Source organism: Hipposideros armiger, unplaced genomic scaffold, assembly GCF_001890085.2.
Source record: "Hipposideros armiger isolate ML-2016 unplaced genomic scaffold, ASM189008v1 scaffold_798, whole genome shotgun sequence".
Classification (NCBI taxonomy): Eukaryota; Metazoa; Chordata; class Mammalia; order Chiroptera; family Hipposideridae; genus Hipposideros; species Hipposideros armiger.
The window spans coordinates 227033-243641 of NW_017732148.1; the positions used below are offsets into that span (position 1 = coordinate 227033).

General features: G+C 38.4%; 1 protein-coding gene across 1 annotated transcript in view; it reads left to right on the forward strand.

Annotated features, from left to right (window-relative positions):
• ATP8A1 (ATPase phospholipid transporting 8A1) overlaps window positions 1-16609 on the forward strand; it is a 211590-nt gene that overhangs the window by 127233 nt on the left and 67748 nt on the right. The window contains exons 21-22 of the mRNA XM_019628491.1: window positions 1851-1989; window positions 4833-4897. Of these exons, the coding sequence (XP_019484036.1) occupies window positions 1851-1989; window positions 4833-4897 (204 nt within the window). The remainder of the gene's footprint in view (window positions 1-1850; window positions 1990-4832; window positions 4898-16609) is intronic.

Consider the following 16609-nt stretch of genomic DNA (forward strand, 5'->3'; position numbering starts at 1 on the left):
CGCCACAAGGCAATAGGGGTGTGTGTGTGTGTGTGTGTGTGTGTGTGTGTGTGTGTGTGTGTGTGTGCGTGTGTGTGTATCTCTACACGCACACACGCATGGACATACACAAATGCATATGCGTGCTCATCTATATTTAAGTATGTGGCAAAGACTGTTGGGGGCCAGTTTAACACCAGTCCCATGCCCCTTTGCCTCTCACCTCCACTATTGAGGGCTGGAAAAGCTAAATGCTAATATTCATGCTTGGCCATGTAACACAGTCTGGCCAGTTGGCCATATCTGGAAATATGCTGAGGACTTTTAGAAGCTTTTGCTTTTCAAATGAGAGACAGGCACAGTTGACATTACCCCCTTTTTGTCTTTCTTTGTGGCTGTTATAATTCTAGCTGTGACAGCCACCTTGAGACACTGCGGGAGATCTGAAGAATGAGTTGAGATATGGTTGAGTCATCAACCTAATACCCACAACTACCTACTTCAATACCACTTATGTAAGGAAAATTACATCTTTAGTTAAGCCATAGTATGTCAGATTTTTCTATATAGCCCAAAGCATTCCTCATTAATACACTCATAAACTGCACACACATGCATTCACTCTTACTTATGTATTGGGTTGTTGGAAAAGTCATGATGTATTTTTTCTGATTTTCGTTGCAAAAATATGTCATGACTTTTCCAACAACCCAATATATTCAACTTTATTTTCCATGCCTACCGACACTTGGGACTAATTTTAGACTTCCATTTTGGTGATCAGTACATAGAACATAGCGTTAGAGAAAAATAGGAAATGGGACGCTTTCTCTGTTATACCAACCTGTACACTATCCTTAGCACTTAGTTCCCTTTGTATCTATTCTGATATTTTAAATAAGAAATGAAGGCAAGAAGGGAGAAGAAGGTTGAGAAGAAGGATAAATGCTGAAGTGGATCATGCTAGAGTATGGGGAAATGGGGTAAGACTGAGAGTCAATTGATTGTGGCTTGCAGAGAGAGCACAGTGGGGAAGGGTGCCCAGCTAGAGAAAATGCCTGGTCACATGATGGAAAGAAAGGTTTAAATCCTAGTCCATCACTGCATTCCTATGTTTTCAAGACCAAGAAAATAACATTACCTGTGTCCCTAACAGCCAAGAGATTCTCTTTTTCTCCTCCAGTTCAAAGGTGAGAGTAGAAACAATTCATCTCTCTGAGAGATTAGAACAGCTTTCCACAGAGCATATTGGTGTGATCGGTCTTGTATGAAAGATACCATCTAATGAGCAAGAAATCGCGAATGGACTCTGACCTTCTGCTATGCAAATGTGCAACAGTTTGAAAAACACTCAACCTGTTCTTTTTTTATAGAGACTAATGCAATCACTTTGTTTATTATTCATCATTTCTAATAGTATGTGTCGTGTGTGTGCCTTTCCTGACACTGCATCAAACTACAATTTAATGGTATCAACATCTATCCTTATTCTTTTTCAAACAGGTCAGCAAGATTGCTCCTTCACTGTGGGGGTCTTCCATAGTCTTTTGTTTTTTTTTCTTAGCTTGTTTCTTTTAAATAGACTTTTGATTCCCCCTTTCTATATTGTTGTTGTTGTTGCTTTTAGAATCAGTTTCTTACCTTAGAGAGAAGTAAGATAAGATAGATAGCCTCAGTCTCCTGCCAAAAGTACTGAATGAAAGTCAGGGATCTTTAAGAGAGAAAATTCAATGGAATCATTGGAATTTACACTAACGTCCATGATTTACTATTCATCTTTGTTTTAAAAGCATATACACACTTCAGTTTTTTGGTCTTAAAGAATCTAAACTGGTTTTCTTCTTAATGTGTTTGCCACTTGTCTTCTCTAGAATCTTCAGCTACTTGGAGCTACAGCCATTGAGGATAAATTACAAGATCAAGTGCCTGAGACCATAGAAACTCTGATGAAAGCAGACATCAAACTCTGGATCCTGACAGGGGATAAGCAAGAAACCGCCATCAACATTGGTAAGCCGCCTAATTCAGACTTTAAATTGTGATGCTTTTTAACAGGTTGATACAGTTTAGAAGACAAATTTAATATGTTTTTTAAGATTTGAAAGATTTGGTATTGTAATATGTCCATATTTGTATTATTGGGCTTATCTATCTGTGATGGCCTCATTGCCCCTTTAAAATTGCAGTGGTTATAGACCCAGCCAAACTTTTGCACTTGCAGCCACGTGGCACCCTCTCTCCCCTGTGAGTGTCTGCCTACCCCCACATTCCATCCACCACTGGTATGTGTAGGTAACATTTCTGCAGTTGTCTGTGAAAGTCTAGAGATTGGCATCATGGCAAGCTGTGTATTAACAATTGTATGTGGCCCAAGTTTACTTCTGAGATAGGAAGTAAGAAGGTTGCCAGTTCCCATTCATTCTACAATTCACTCAGTGTTTTGGAAAGAGGTTATGTTAGTTCAGTCTGCCATAACAATACTGCAGATGAGGTGGCTTACACAACAGGAATAAATTGTCTCACAGCTTTGGAGACTGGAAGTCTAAGATAGAAGTGTCATCAGGTTTGGTGTCTCCTGAGGCCTTACAGATGACCCCCTCTCACTGTCCTCACAGGCTTGTCCTCCGTAGGTGTGCATTCCTGTTGTTGCTTCCCCTCCTATAGCGACACCAGTGCTAGTAGATCGGGGCTACAACTTTATAACCTCACTTTAACTTCTTAAAGCCCCTACCTTGAAATACAGTCACTGAGAAGAAAGTTAGTATTCGGTGTTAAAAGCCTATAGTACCAGTAATGTGCAACAAAATGTCACTCCTTTTTTCCCCAAATTCAGTAATAGTAGGTTTCCTGAGCACTGTAAACCCTGACATGGACTCAACCTCTGGATATTAATGATAATGAATCACATACAAAACTCTCCCAAAGTTGAAGAACCTATTTCAGATTTTTCTCATCTGTTCACAGCATGAAACCACATTTTTAGAAAGTCGTTATTAAGTATCATCTGTCTAAAAAAAAACATTTAGCTAATATTCCTTTTAGAAGTGTTAGTAATCACAGTATTCTGTATATGTAAAACTGCAAATTTATCCTAAATTGATATTAATAGGAAAAGTAATGTTTAAAAAACACTAGATGTTTGAATCTATAAGCCACACAAGTTGTTAATTTTGATTATATGTGTTATCACTGGTGTTAGAGACAAAATGCAAAGAAGATGTACAAGAACACAGAATGCATTCGGATTGGCAGACCTGAAAACCACAAATGTGATATAACATGACTGCAGGTAGAGGGAGAACACATGATGGTAAAGAGTGACATGTGAGGAAAATAAGAAATCCTAAAAAATAGCTCAGGATGTATAGCTATTATGAAAGGTCCTACAAAAAAAAAAAGCAGTATGGCAATGGTTTCTAGTCACACTTACCTTTTAGAATCTTGTTCCTAGAAAAAGGTAGGTAAGAGTCATTCATTCAGCAACTGGTTATGGTACCTATGGTGTCAGGCACCAGTTCAGGGCAGGAAACAAAACCAAACTCTCTACCCTCCTGGACCTCAGGAACAAACAGTGAAGTAAAACACATAGTATATTATGCAATAATTGTCAGGAAGAAAAAGCAGGAATGGAAATTATGGCATTGCGCAGATGGACTGAGTTTTAAATCAGGAGGTCAGGAAGACCTCATTGAGCAGGTGACATTTGAGGAACAACTTAGGAGAGATAGCTTGTCACTTGGATGGTTAACGGAAGCTGTCTTCTGCAGAAAAGGAGCAGAAATGCAAAAGGGAAGAGCAAGAAAAGAGGTCAGCAGCGTAACAGAGCTCAGGTTGGTTTGGGCCTCCTAGGTCGTTGTCCGGACTTGGCGTTGACTCTGAGTGAGATGGGAAACCACTCCCAGCTGTCTTTTGGCTATGTTAGGTGTGAGATGCCAATTTTATACCTAAGTGTATGCTATTAAGTAAGCCCTGGGATGTGAGAGTCCAGAGTTCAGGAAAGAGGTCTTAGCAGGAGATACGAGTTCCAGAACGGTCAACATTGAGATTGTATTTAAAGATGGGAAGGAATGAGATCACAGAAGACGTGAGTATAGATGGTATTAAATGAGACCAGTCAGCAGTGTTGCCTGTTTTTCTCCAGCCACATCCAGCCGTAGGCAAACAGCTTCAGAGTAAGTAGAGTTGGTGTAATCAGCCAGTGATTTTTGTCTTGCATCAAGTACAGCAAAGCAAGAAAGGGCAGGAAACTAGAGGACGTGATGGCAGTCGAAGGGCAGAGAGATGGTAGGGGGATTAATGGTCCCAACAATAGCCAGGCTACCATCCCTCTCCCTTCTCAGGAAACAACCATCAGCCCATCTTCTGCTCTTCATGTTGATCTTCATGGTGGATTTTCCATCTACATTTGTTAGTTTTCAGGACATTGAGAATCATTACCACCATCTCTCCACATTTGCTTATCAAGGCAGCCATAACACACCAGGTCTTGTCCTTGTATTATACGCCTCCCTAGCAAGCAAGAGCTCTGCTTTTTTAACTTCCTGCAAACCTGGAAAAGATCTGACTGGCATCTTCCTAATAAAATAGATACAATTTTATCTAATAAAATAGATTAAGAATAAAATGTAAGGGCCGGCCAAGTGGCTCAGTTGGCTAAGAGCTCGCTCAAGAGTGCGAGCTCTGAGCAACAGCAGTTTGATTCCCAGCCCAAGCTGAGCTGCCAACAGGTGGCAGAATGGCTCAGCTAAAAAAAAAAAAGAGATATTTTTATAGTATTGTTACTTTAACATCTCCACCTCTTCTTTCTAGAGAAATTAATTACATCAATTAATTTACTCTCTGTTTGGACATAGGGCACTCCTGCAAACTTCTGAGGAAGAACATGGGAATGATTGTTATAAATGAAGGCTCTCTTGATGTAAGTAAAATTGTCTTTTTAAAAGATCCTTTAACAACTTAATCACCTTTTAATATTCTGCTTTATATTCAGATAGCTGTGAAAATATTTTATCTTTCTGAGGTTAAAAGATGCCCTAATACTATTTTTCTGTAACGTAATGTACACTGTTGTAAACCACATTGATGTAAACAGATTTAGTTGTCTGTGACAACTAAAAGAAATTGCTTAATGTTGTGAGACAGAAAAGCTGCATTATATCAACAGGTTACTGAGCGATTATAACTTGTTTGTATCTATCAGGGTATTTTGTATATTAAGCATTTAATATTCTGCTTTATCTCCCAATGATAATATGTATTTTGCTTCTTTTTCTTTCTTTTTTCAATTTAATTTTATTATTAGTTTCAGGTGTACAAAACAACATAATGATTAGACATTTACACCCACAAAGTGATAACCCCCCAAGTCTACTACCCATCTGACACCGTACATAGCTATTACAATACCACTGACTATATTCCCTATGCTGTACTGTACATTCCATGACCACACACACACACACACACACACACACACACACACACACACACACATATTTAATCATAGTTGATATTCCAATATTATTTTATATTAGTTTCAGGTGTGCAGCATAATGGTTAGGCATTTATATAATCTATGAAGTTATCCCCCGATAAGTCCAGTACCCATCTGACACCTTACATAGTCTTTCCAACATTATTGATTATATTCCCCATACTGTATTTCACATCCCCAATAAATCAGAAATAGACTCAGAGATATTTTTGCTTTTTAAAAAAAAAGCTGTGAAAGCTATTGAACAACACAAAATAATCATTCCTAATAGGAAAGTTGTGGGGGGTTTTTTTAATGTTCTAACTTCTGGACTGAAATATAAATTCCTAGAATGTCTTTTTTTTCATGGCTGTGACCACTTGAATTTATATTTGGGAAAGGGGGAAAGATTTGATAAGTGTACAGTATAAAGTAGAAGGTAACAAAAAAATATGTAGGTCAGAAAACCTGTAAATATTTTAAAGTAAAGGTGACTATTTGTAATTTAAGGTGGAAGACAGAACAGGAGAGGTGATTATACAAGTGCCTGAAATAGTCATTGTGACAAAGAGCAGAGCAAAGAAAATCTGATAATTAGGGTTGTTGGTGAAGCCACGAAGCCAAATATGCAGAAGAGACAGTCAAGAGGCAAACGTTTAGAAGTCAGGTATAGAACAGAAATTCTGTGTAAGAAGCATTTGACTTCCAATTTTTAAATTGGAATGATGATCTCTTCATTATTTGTCCTCAAAACAGTCCTTGCAATGCCATTCCCTTTCTTCTGAAATCTTTGAGCAACGTGTAGCCTAGGTAGGAATAATACATGATTCTGCAAACATGAAAGTTGCTTACACCTTTAATTATTGGAGGAGTACTTTTTGTGAACCAAGTTTTAATCCTAAAAACACAAACCAACAAAAGCCAGCCTGCAGTTGGAAGACTTTCATTTTTATTATATTTATTGAATAGGCCCCCAGATAGGCACTGAGAACACACCACTAAACAAAACACATGGGCTCTGCCCTCTTAGAACTTAGAGCTGTCTCAGTTCTCCACCCCTCATATGTATTAGTTTTGGTTTATTATATCCAAGTTACCATGTTGTGAAAATTTATAACTAGGACAGCCCAGCCCTCCCAAAGCTTACAGAATAATAAGGGAAGTAAAATGCATATGAGTAACAGTGCAAAACAGATACATAAACAAAGCAGGTCTTTGCTGTGATAATATTGTTTAGGAGTATGTATAAAGTGCCATCAGGTTAGATAGAGGTGAGTAATTTGGGGAGGGGTAGGGGGAGTTACCTGAAGCAGAAAGTTATTGCAAGTAAGTTCAGGGCATATTTGGGGCATGAAAAAGGAGCATTGAACTTGAGCACAAGGTTATAATTTTTCCAAGTAATTTTTGTTTGAATGAATATAGGCACATAATGTAAGACTCAAGTCACAAAAAGGGAAAAGTACAGATGCTAAAAAGTGTATATCCCAGCCTTATACCCAAGCTACCCGGTTTACTTCCCTAGAGACAACCACTAGTGATAGTTTCATTTACGTTCATCCAGAGATATCCCGCCATATCTATGGGGTATATATGTATGTGTCTATGCACACGTCTTTTGTTGTTAAACACAAATGGCAGCATCTTGCCCACGCCACTTTGTACTTTGCTTTTCTCATTAAATGTGTCTTAGCAATTTTCTGTAATAGTAGGTATGAAGCCACCTAACTCGTTTTTAATGGTGCCCCAGTATTTATAAGGTACCTCTAAAGAAATGACACAGGGAGTTAAAATTGGAAACGTAATCTCAGGTCACGTGAGGGAGGCTGGGCCAGGTTTGAGAATTTTCCCTCAGAGGCACAAAGAGCAACTTCATCAGCCTCCTAGAAGAGGTAAGGCGTGTAGGAACGACTGTACATAGGCAAGTTCGGAAGGGCAGGAAGGCATGGGGTGCAGGCAAAGGACCAGGAAAAAGAGTTCGGTAAGAGGACATGGGGCCACCAGTGCCCGAGATGTGGTTTGAGAGAAATGTAGGGAGACCTGTCCCACAGGGTCCCTGGAGAAGGAGACAGAAGAGTGGCTCCAGAACTGAGTTGCAGTTATTCACAACATTGCAAAACCCTCCATTGGAAACATCCTATAGCCCCTGTAGATGTTTAGGCCTTGTCAGCAACATGGGGTATACATGGTACATGGTTTTTCTGACACTTGAGGGAAATCAGTAGTAGGAGCTGTGACACTGAAGCCAAGGCATGGCAAGCCGTGCTTGATTTGACATATGATCCCTTTGATCGGGATTTAGGCTGTCAGCTAATGCAGAGGGTGATAGCATTGTTTATTTTGTTTTCATCTGCTTCATCTTTTTTCTCCAACTTTTAAATGCACATGTTCTTTAAGTGGCTTAAGTATCAAGTGATGTAAATAGTAATCTCAAGGGAAAAAAGTGAAATGCCAAAAATATTCAATGTATTGCATCATGTATTGTGAAGACGGTGGCATTTATTTTCATTTTGAAGTTTCCAAGATGGTAACTCAATAGTTATAATCACCCTGAAAGGTATGTGCCCTGCCTATTTATACTGGAGCAAACATAGAAAGGTGTCTCCATGGGATACTCAGTGTCAGTGAAAGCCGGGACCACGTCTGTCTATTTTGGTTTTGTTGCAATTTTTTGCCCAGCAAATTGCCTAGCACCAAGTAAGGACTCCATAAATATTTGAGAAGTGAGTCACTGAGTAATTTTAAATTAAGGGCTTTCTTTAATAAAACAACAGGTTGTATATCAGTTTTAAATTTGATCGTAATCAATCGTGTCTAATATTTTCAAAGGAAAGTGGCTAGAAATGTCCTTAGCAATTTAAGTGACAGTTTGGTGTGGAAGACCACAGGCAAACTCTGTGGCTAAGTGAATTAACACTGATTGGCCCAGGGCCAGCTGAGTGGCTCCGCTGGTTAAGAGCTCGCTCAAGAGTGCGAGCTCTGAGCAACAGCGTCGCTGGTTTGATTCCCAGCCCAAACTGAGCTGCCAACAGGTGGCAGGATGGCTCAGCTAAAGAAAGGGGGGAAAAAAAACACACTCATTGGTCTAGACTACCAAGCATCCTTGAGCTGCTCTCTGCAGGAGGTTTTTCTCCAAGGGATTTAAGTCATAGTGACTTTACAAATCAAGCTGTTTAGAGCCAGGTGGGTATGGTGCACGCATTGCTTCTCAGCAGGAAAGGAAACATCACTTTGCATAGCTCCTTCAGATCTCATGTCATAAAACCCATGGCTGAGATTTCAGGCAAATCATTAGATGTGCAGGAATGCCTGTAGGTAAATCATTGTTTATTTTTTCATTGCCTTGGAAAAGAAAAGCATCCTGCTCTCAGATTGTACTGATAATAATAAAATATGGGCTTATCATTCCATCAACACAAAGAATAATTAACACGTAGGTAGTAAAGTTAGATACATGTCTTAGAAATAATATAATAGGAAATAAATGGAGGGTGTGTGTTTTGTCAAGTGACAATTTTAACGAGTGTACTCAAATTATTCCATGAAATAGCACAGTGGTTAAGAACACCGTTCTGCCCCACCCTGCGCAGGAAACCCTGGGCAAGCTGGAAATTAGATAACTTCTTTGAGCCAGTTTTGCTGCCTATAGAGTGAAGATAATGTTACTCTTGGCACAGTATGGTTAACAGAGCACATGACACATATAAAAAGATGTTATGAAATTTTGTGGAAAAAGAATATTGCAATAGCTATAAGTTGTTTTATATAATCATTTTTATTACAAAAGATATATTATTTTCCCATCTTTTAATCTTTTTCCTAAGATAGCAAGTTATAAATTTAGATCTTCTTTTGCGTAAGTGATGCATATTGCTATAAACTGTTCAAATTTTCTACCCAAGTGTTATTACTAATACTGTTAAAATTTTAAAGCTGAATCTTTTTTTTATGTTGAACTTGTATGAATAAAGTATCATATTTGAGGCTCTTAAATTTCCAAGTAGAAAAACCTTTCTCCTGGCGTTCATGGTAATAAAAACCTTTGTCTTCCCATAACCCAGCTCATCCCCCCAAAAAATGCCATTTGGCTTTCTAATTTTTTCATTTTGAGTTTTAATATGATTATTCTTGAAAAATTAATGGCTGTTCAGCATTTTTTTAAACCTTTAAATAAACGTATAAAACCAAACTACAGTTGAAAATGCAAACAAACAGAATGGAAGTCTTCCTCTCCAGATCTAACATGGAACCTCTGAATGACTTTTCTGCCTCTGCCCACGCAGCTCCTTTCATAGCAAGAGAAGCACCCACAGCCAGTGTGATGCCCAAGAGCAAAGCTGGGTGCTCACCCCGTAACCTACCAAGCTACTGTCAGGTGCTGATAGAGTCAGAAAAAGAGTTTCTTAGAAAGTTTGATCACATATATATTTTTTTGATTTAGAAAGGAAGAATTTCATGGATAAGCATCATTAAAAATCCTCTAAAGTTAATCTCTTAGATACTTATAAATAAATCATTTAGATAATGTGTATAATTTTTGTAATGCTACTTTGAACCACGTTATTGGGGGTTTCTGATTATGTTCTTGGTATAAGACATTTCCTTAAGGGTCTAAAAAGGCAGGACTGTCACATTAATGGCGTGAATGGTGTATTGTACTTCTTCCTAACTCCACCGAGGAAGCATCCCACACACTTCTCAGCAGCCCCTTCCACTGAATGGCCTAGATCCAGGGGATTCTTCTAGCATCTCTTTTATAGCTTTAGTTTGTCATAAAGTAATTCATTCAAATAAATTTGTTTAGAGTCTGTTAAAACTAGAAACATCTAAAAATATGACCTAGGAACTAGGGAATTTCATATGTGACCTGTTTTTACCTTCCAGTGTCTACTTAGGACCTTCTTTCAAAATGTTCTAAAACAATTCTGGAAGGAATTGGGTTTATGTTATATTAAGGACAGTGATTGTTGTATTATTCAAATCACCCATAGCATACCAACCCTGTGAATCTCTGGAAATCCTTTCAGACAGATCAAAATATTATTATTTTTTAATCGATACAGCCTTTCTTCTCAAAGGTAGAGAAATTTTGAAACCTTGTTTCATCGAGATAGCTCAGGGTTTTACTACCCTCATCTGTCAAGACTGAGGTGGGTGGAAGGGACCATAATTCCTGAAGCCTACTCTGTAGGTGCCAAAACAGTCTTTCTTGAGTCTTACATGACATACCCTTAGCCTGGGTCTCTCCTCCTTCTAGCATCTCTTTTATATGGAGAGTTATAGGATCTGTCCTGGGCTGTAGGGCCAGATCTTAAATCTGCTCTTACTGTTTTTCCTCCTCCTCTCTACTATCTGGCTTCCCTAGGAAACAAATAAGGACAGAGAGGAAATTTATTTACTGTGTATTTTTTGAACCCACAGGAATGATGATTAAATATGTATGTAGAGAGTTTGGAGAAATCAGCCTCCTCCACTCAAAGTAAAAAGCTTCCAGTGTTCCCAAGTTCTACTCCTGAGAAGCCCCGCCCACCTCTCCTGATCACCTGGACCCGGTTTTTCTAGATAGTCTCTGCTGCTCTTGACATTCACATTCAGCCTGATTAGGAGTCAGCACTTGATATGTGGGAAGCAGTGTGCGGATCCCAAAGCAAAATGCAGCTTTCTGATTTTTTATGAAAAGGGAACCCTGACTTTCTGCAGGGGTCTATGCATTGCTGTTCTAGTCATAAGAAAAACGCTGGCTTAAGTTCATGAAGTGCTTCATTTTTGTACTAGGTACTAGATTAAGGACTTTAGAGGGACCATCATATTCACACCTGGAAATGTTAGTAGGTAGATACTATTATGACCAAGATAGAAAGGTTAACTTGACCTCTAGGGCTAAGTGTTAGTGAAGGATGAATAAGTCATTGGATTCTTAAGCAAATAGATATTTCTGGGCCTCCGCTGCCAGCTACTCTTATAAAACAAGAGTAATAATAACATTTGTCTCTAGGGTGTTGTGAGGATTAAACAAAGCAATACCTTTTATATACTATGAAACAATGCCCAGCATTTAGTAAGCACTTAAGAAATATATGACCATTTTCATTATCATCATTATTATTATTGCTTTTAGCATTATTATTCCTGAGGGGAAAAGGGAGAGACATCCTTGTTGCCATCTACCATAAGATAATTTTAAACAGCCACCCTTCTGACTAAAATTTCTCTGCTTAATTTGAGAATATGACCCCAAGCCAGCTTAGGTTTGGTTATGGATACAAATATTTTCCCTCACTGATATATGTTACAAAAATGAATTGCTAGCCACATTGGATATTAACAAGCATAAGAATATATATTTTTCAACACCATAGTAAAAGAAAGCCTTTACGGTACTGCTCATTTTTTCTAGCTGAATTTGGTTTTCTAACACCATGTAAGCTTCAACTATAACTTACAGAACATTCGTGGCATAAATGGCAAAGTTGTCATCTATACCCTCTTAAGTTCTACTTAAATGTATTATGCAGACAAACCTCACTGTTTGGGGAACCAGCCACTGTTGAATGGCCTCTGAAAGAAATCCAGAATAAGCAAGTTACTGACTTAACTCCAGAAAAGGAGGGGGATGAAGAGAATTGGGGCTACTTCGGGTTTCGTCTTGATATGTCCCATGAGTCTAATACAGTACATTTTGTATTGCTTTGAAAAATAGTTGAGGCAGGATTGAAACCACACTGAGTTTTCTTCCACGGCTAGCATTGGCGCTTTAGTGTTGTGAATTTTCTTCTACCATTAGCAAAGCTGTTTCAGCTTTTTGGCCTGAAAAATTTAAGATCTTCATTTAACTCTTAAGGTGTTAATGAACCCCTATCAGAAGCAAAAATAGGTTTTTATAGTGTCCCATTGCAAGATTATTGTTCAAGCACTCTCTGGCACACTGCCTCCTCCAAGTATCTCTCAGCGAAGAAAGCCAACGTTGTTACATTTGAAAGAAATGGGTTAGTTAAAAAATGTAAACATTACAAAAAATGAAAATAACATATGAGCAAATAATCCATTCTTTTTTTCCTCTGATTTAAGACTGTGTCTGCCACAAGCCAAAGTATGTGGTTGTACAAGTTCCATCAAACCCATTGTTTGGTCTCATAAGAACTGAATGTGTCCGCTTTTCTTAAACAAAATCCAGTAAGCCTGGCATATGTGCAAATCCCGAAGTGAAATTGTTCACAAATTCGTAGTGTTTCTGTTTTGAGGAATTCTTCCGCCCCCCTCCCCCCCATGCCTGAATATTCTTTATCTCTTGTTTTGGCTAAGCATCTGAACTCTTCCAAGAGCTTCCTGAGACCTAGAATTACAGATAAATGCTTTCTTACCAGACTGCCCCCTTGCCATTCATCCCACAACTTGTTGACATTTCTGAGGGGAGCGGGCCATGCCTTGTGATTTTTTTGCATCTCTGCCACCCATATCTTTTGATGAGTCAGCAAAACCATAAAATGGGCAGTTTTTAGGAAAGCCACTATGTACCAGGTATATCTGCAGACATTAGTCTCAGCTCCTATGAAGCTGGTGTTGTTTTGCTCAATTTCAGACACAGACTTTGAATTCACATAACCAGCAAGTGCAGGATCCTGGATTTCAACCTATAATACATTGCTCTAAGTCCAAGCCGTTTGTTCTTTTTGCTTTTAAATAGCCATACCTTCTCCGGTGGTAGCAGGGACCCAGCTGCAGAAGGAAGCATTGTGGGAGACACCCCCCGCGTTTTCTCACTCGTCCCTACCTCCTTTCCCACTCACCACCAGGACCACAAAGCAGCTGAAAGAGGGACACCCTTCCTGGAAAACGGTGGTGTTTGGGCATATCTTGTGTTTATGGAATTCAGGAAAGACCCTGGATTTTGTTTGACTCATACAATTGAACATAAGATTTTATTGAATGAATGAACATATGAAATCATCGAAATGGTGTGCCCTAGAAATGTGCACTGAGAAAACACAGCAGATGATGATTCTTCTGTATTTCCTACATTAATTAATTCAAACCATTAAGATAATGGGCCCAACAATTGCTTTCTGTGTGGTTCTGGGTAACAATTTCTCACAGGCCCCGGTTGTTACAGTCTCCAAACCGTTGATTTGGTAATTTGCTTATTTTCAACAACAACAAAATCGGTTGTATATATCCTGAGCAGCCTCTTCCTGGCTGAACCAAAGGCAGCAGAAGAGACTGGATGTCTGCCGCCCCAGTCCCCCCAGAATGCTTCCTGCAGCATCTGAGTCACTGCCGCCACTGGGGCATGTTTAATACCAAGCTCGAAATAAGCGTTTAGGGGGCTTTCAGTGGTGGTTTAAAATAATTACCGTGAGGGCTTTGGTAGAAGCCTTTATCCACAAAACTATTTAAATTATATAATTATATCCCCTACCTCACTCTTCCTTCCTTTCCCTGGATTTGTCTCTGTTTGCTACGTGCCCCCACCCCAACACTGAACCATAAGCTTGGACCCAGATTGGACACTTCTGTGCCTCTGTCTCTCTAGTGTACCCTAAGTGAGACTAGATGCCTCACAGGCGTTATTTGCCTGATGGAACCTATCATAATCCCAAATCCCAAACCTCTGCCCCGGGGGCCAAGAGCAATTTACCCAGCGCTACAACTTCCTCTCCTCACCGTCTTCCATTTTGTAACCCTTCACCTTTTTTAAGATGGCATGACCCCACTGGGAGATTGGACCATTTCCTCAATTACAGTGTTTTATATCTACTCCTGCCCTAGAAAGCCCATATCTGTGTATCAGTGAAGCATGGAATTTTTTTTTGTCTGTTTCCCCTCTCCAATATAGTTAGCAATATGTATTGATTAAATGCATTTGCTTGGCTGTCTTCCACTAAGCTGTTTGAGAGGACCTCTTTGACCATATGTTTTTAATAATTTCACCTTCTGTCTGTCCTTACCCATTCTAGAAAAATTACTTTATGTTGATTTGGTTCTATATGAAGATGTTTTTAAAGATTACATTCCAGTATAGTCTGGTAGTTTAGAAATACCAAAACTTTTTAGTCAAAAACTATGTCTGAGAGAGCTAGTGATCCTGACTGGGATGAATACTAAGTGGACCAGTTGCATATAAATGTAGTTTCTCTCTACTCTCAGGCAGCTCTTTACAACTTACTACAGCCTGCAGTGGCTAAAAAGTAGTTGATATATGTGTTGCATAGGGGTGTCTGGAATGTCCAGTGTTCCACTGAATCAGTAACATATTGCCGAAAAATAAGTAATGCCCAGTGATTTATTCATGTTGCTATTATGACAGTCACAAGTCACTCTTTAAGACCGTGCTAACATTGTCCATACTTGATATAGTCGAATGTTCTTCAAATATTCTGTGAATTTGTAATTTTAGGGTGTGAACATTTGGAAAGTGTAAAAGCAGAGAAAGCATGAAACATTATTTGGTCATAAATTTGTAAATACCTTGTGTCTTAAATGATGATGAGATGGAGGATGGCTCAGCTAAAAAATAATAATTAATAAATAAATAATCATGTTAAATGATGATGAGATGGGACTACAAACTACCAAAACAGTAATAAAACATGTGTTAGTTTAAGTGATAGATAGATAGATTGAGATATATACACATCTATATCCTCTTATTTGACCTCTTAAATGAATTTATAATCGATTTTAAAAGATAGGCCCTTAGCAAACTAAAGTAAGGTCTTTTTACCCCCCAATAAATATTTACCTGCTTTAAAAAATATATCAGTACCTGATAAGATAAATTGATGGTGTTATAGCGGAAGAACATGCCAGCAAAGAAGTCCTCTGTGTTTTCTTTATCATTAGTTATTTTAAACCTAGTATTTATGAAGCACTCACTTATATGTAATGTTTCATATATATAATTTCATATTCTTCATGGGCACTTAAAGTCTAACATATATATTGATATGATCATGTGTGCCAAAAACATACAGATAATAATAAAAAAAAAAACATCAAATCAGATTGTAACTTTCAAGTTATTTTCAGCTCAAGTGTTGCATCAGGTTGGAGACAGAAATTAAGAGACAGAGAACAACAGTCTAGGTTAGTATGTAAATATTTGTCCTCCTATCATATATCATGAGCAGTATACCATTTGAGAAGAGAGAATGCTCTGTCTCCTAGAACTGAGGGGAAGACAGGTTTCAGATACTTTGTATATAGTGGAAGAAGAAGATAGTAGAGTTGAGTGTTAACAGTCAAAAGGTGGACTGAGATGAAATTGCTACTGGGAGATATCAAAAGCAAACTTAAAATTATCTCAGTAGTACCCCACTTAGATTGCACTAGTGTTGGGCAGTGCTTGACAGTTTGTAGATCTTTCTTCGTCATGTGTTGGTACCTCCACCAGACCTAAAGTCAGAAGAAAGGAAAGAACTAGTCTCTTAGATGTTAACTGTGAGCCTAATGCTGAGCAGGGCTCCTGATTCACAAGTAAAGGAGTTAGCACACTTTTTGTCACCACAGTAACCCTACAAAACAGATATGAACCCAATTTTATAAATGAGGAAAAAAATTGATTTAGAGAAGTTAAACAACCTCCCTAAAGAAAGATAACCGTAAGTGTTAGAGCCCTGATTCAACCCAAATCATTCTAATAATCAAATAAAAGAATAAAATAGTGAGGAGGTAGATTGGAATAAATATATACTCCTGGCAAAAAAAGTTTACTGGTAGACCATGAAATGAACTTAACTATGACACTGAGCCTATGTAGCCACCTGATCCAAAAGTGTTTTGGGGTTCTTGGTGTCTTTAGTTAAGGTAGTTTGGTTGAAACTATTCTTTATTTCTCCTTTAGTTTTTTCCTTTTACATCATTGAAGGCTTTTATCAAAATAAAATACTTAATATTTTATTTTCAAGGGAGGCAGAAGAGGTTATTTTTACCTTATACCTCACATCCCCCTGAAGTTGAGGAGAACCTTGAGTTCTCAGCCATTGGGTATATTTTGGCTTCTGGAGCTTTAGTTCTTCACAAGTGGCTTCATCATTTTGTCTCAAACATATCAGTGCCCAACAGCATCATGTGAGCCCTGTGGCCAGCCTTGGCTTTTTAACATCCTAATTTTTATAGCTGCATGTTTGAATGTTATATGTGGACAGTGGTTTTCTCTACACT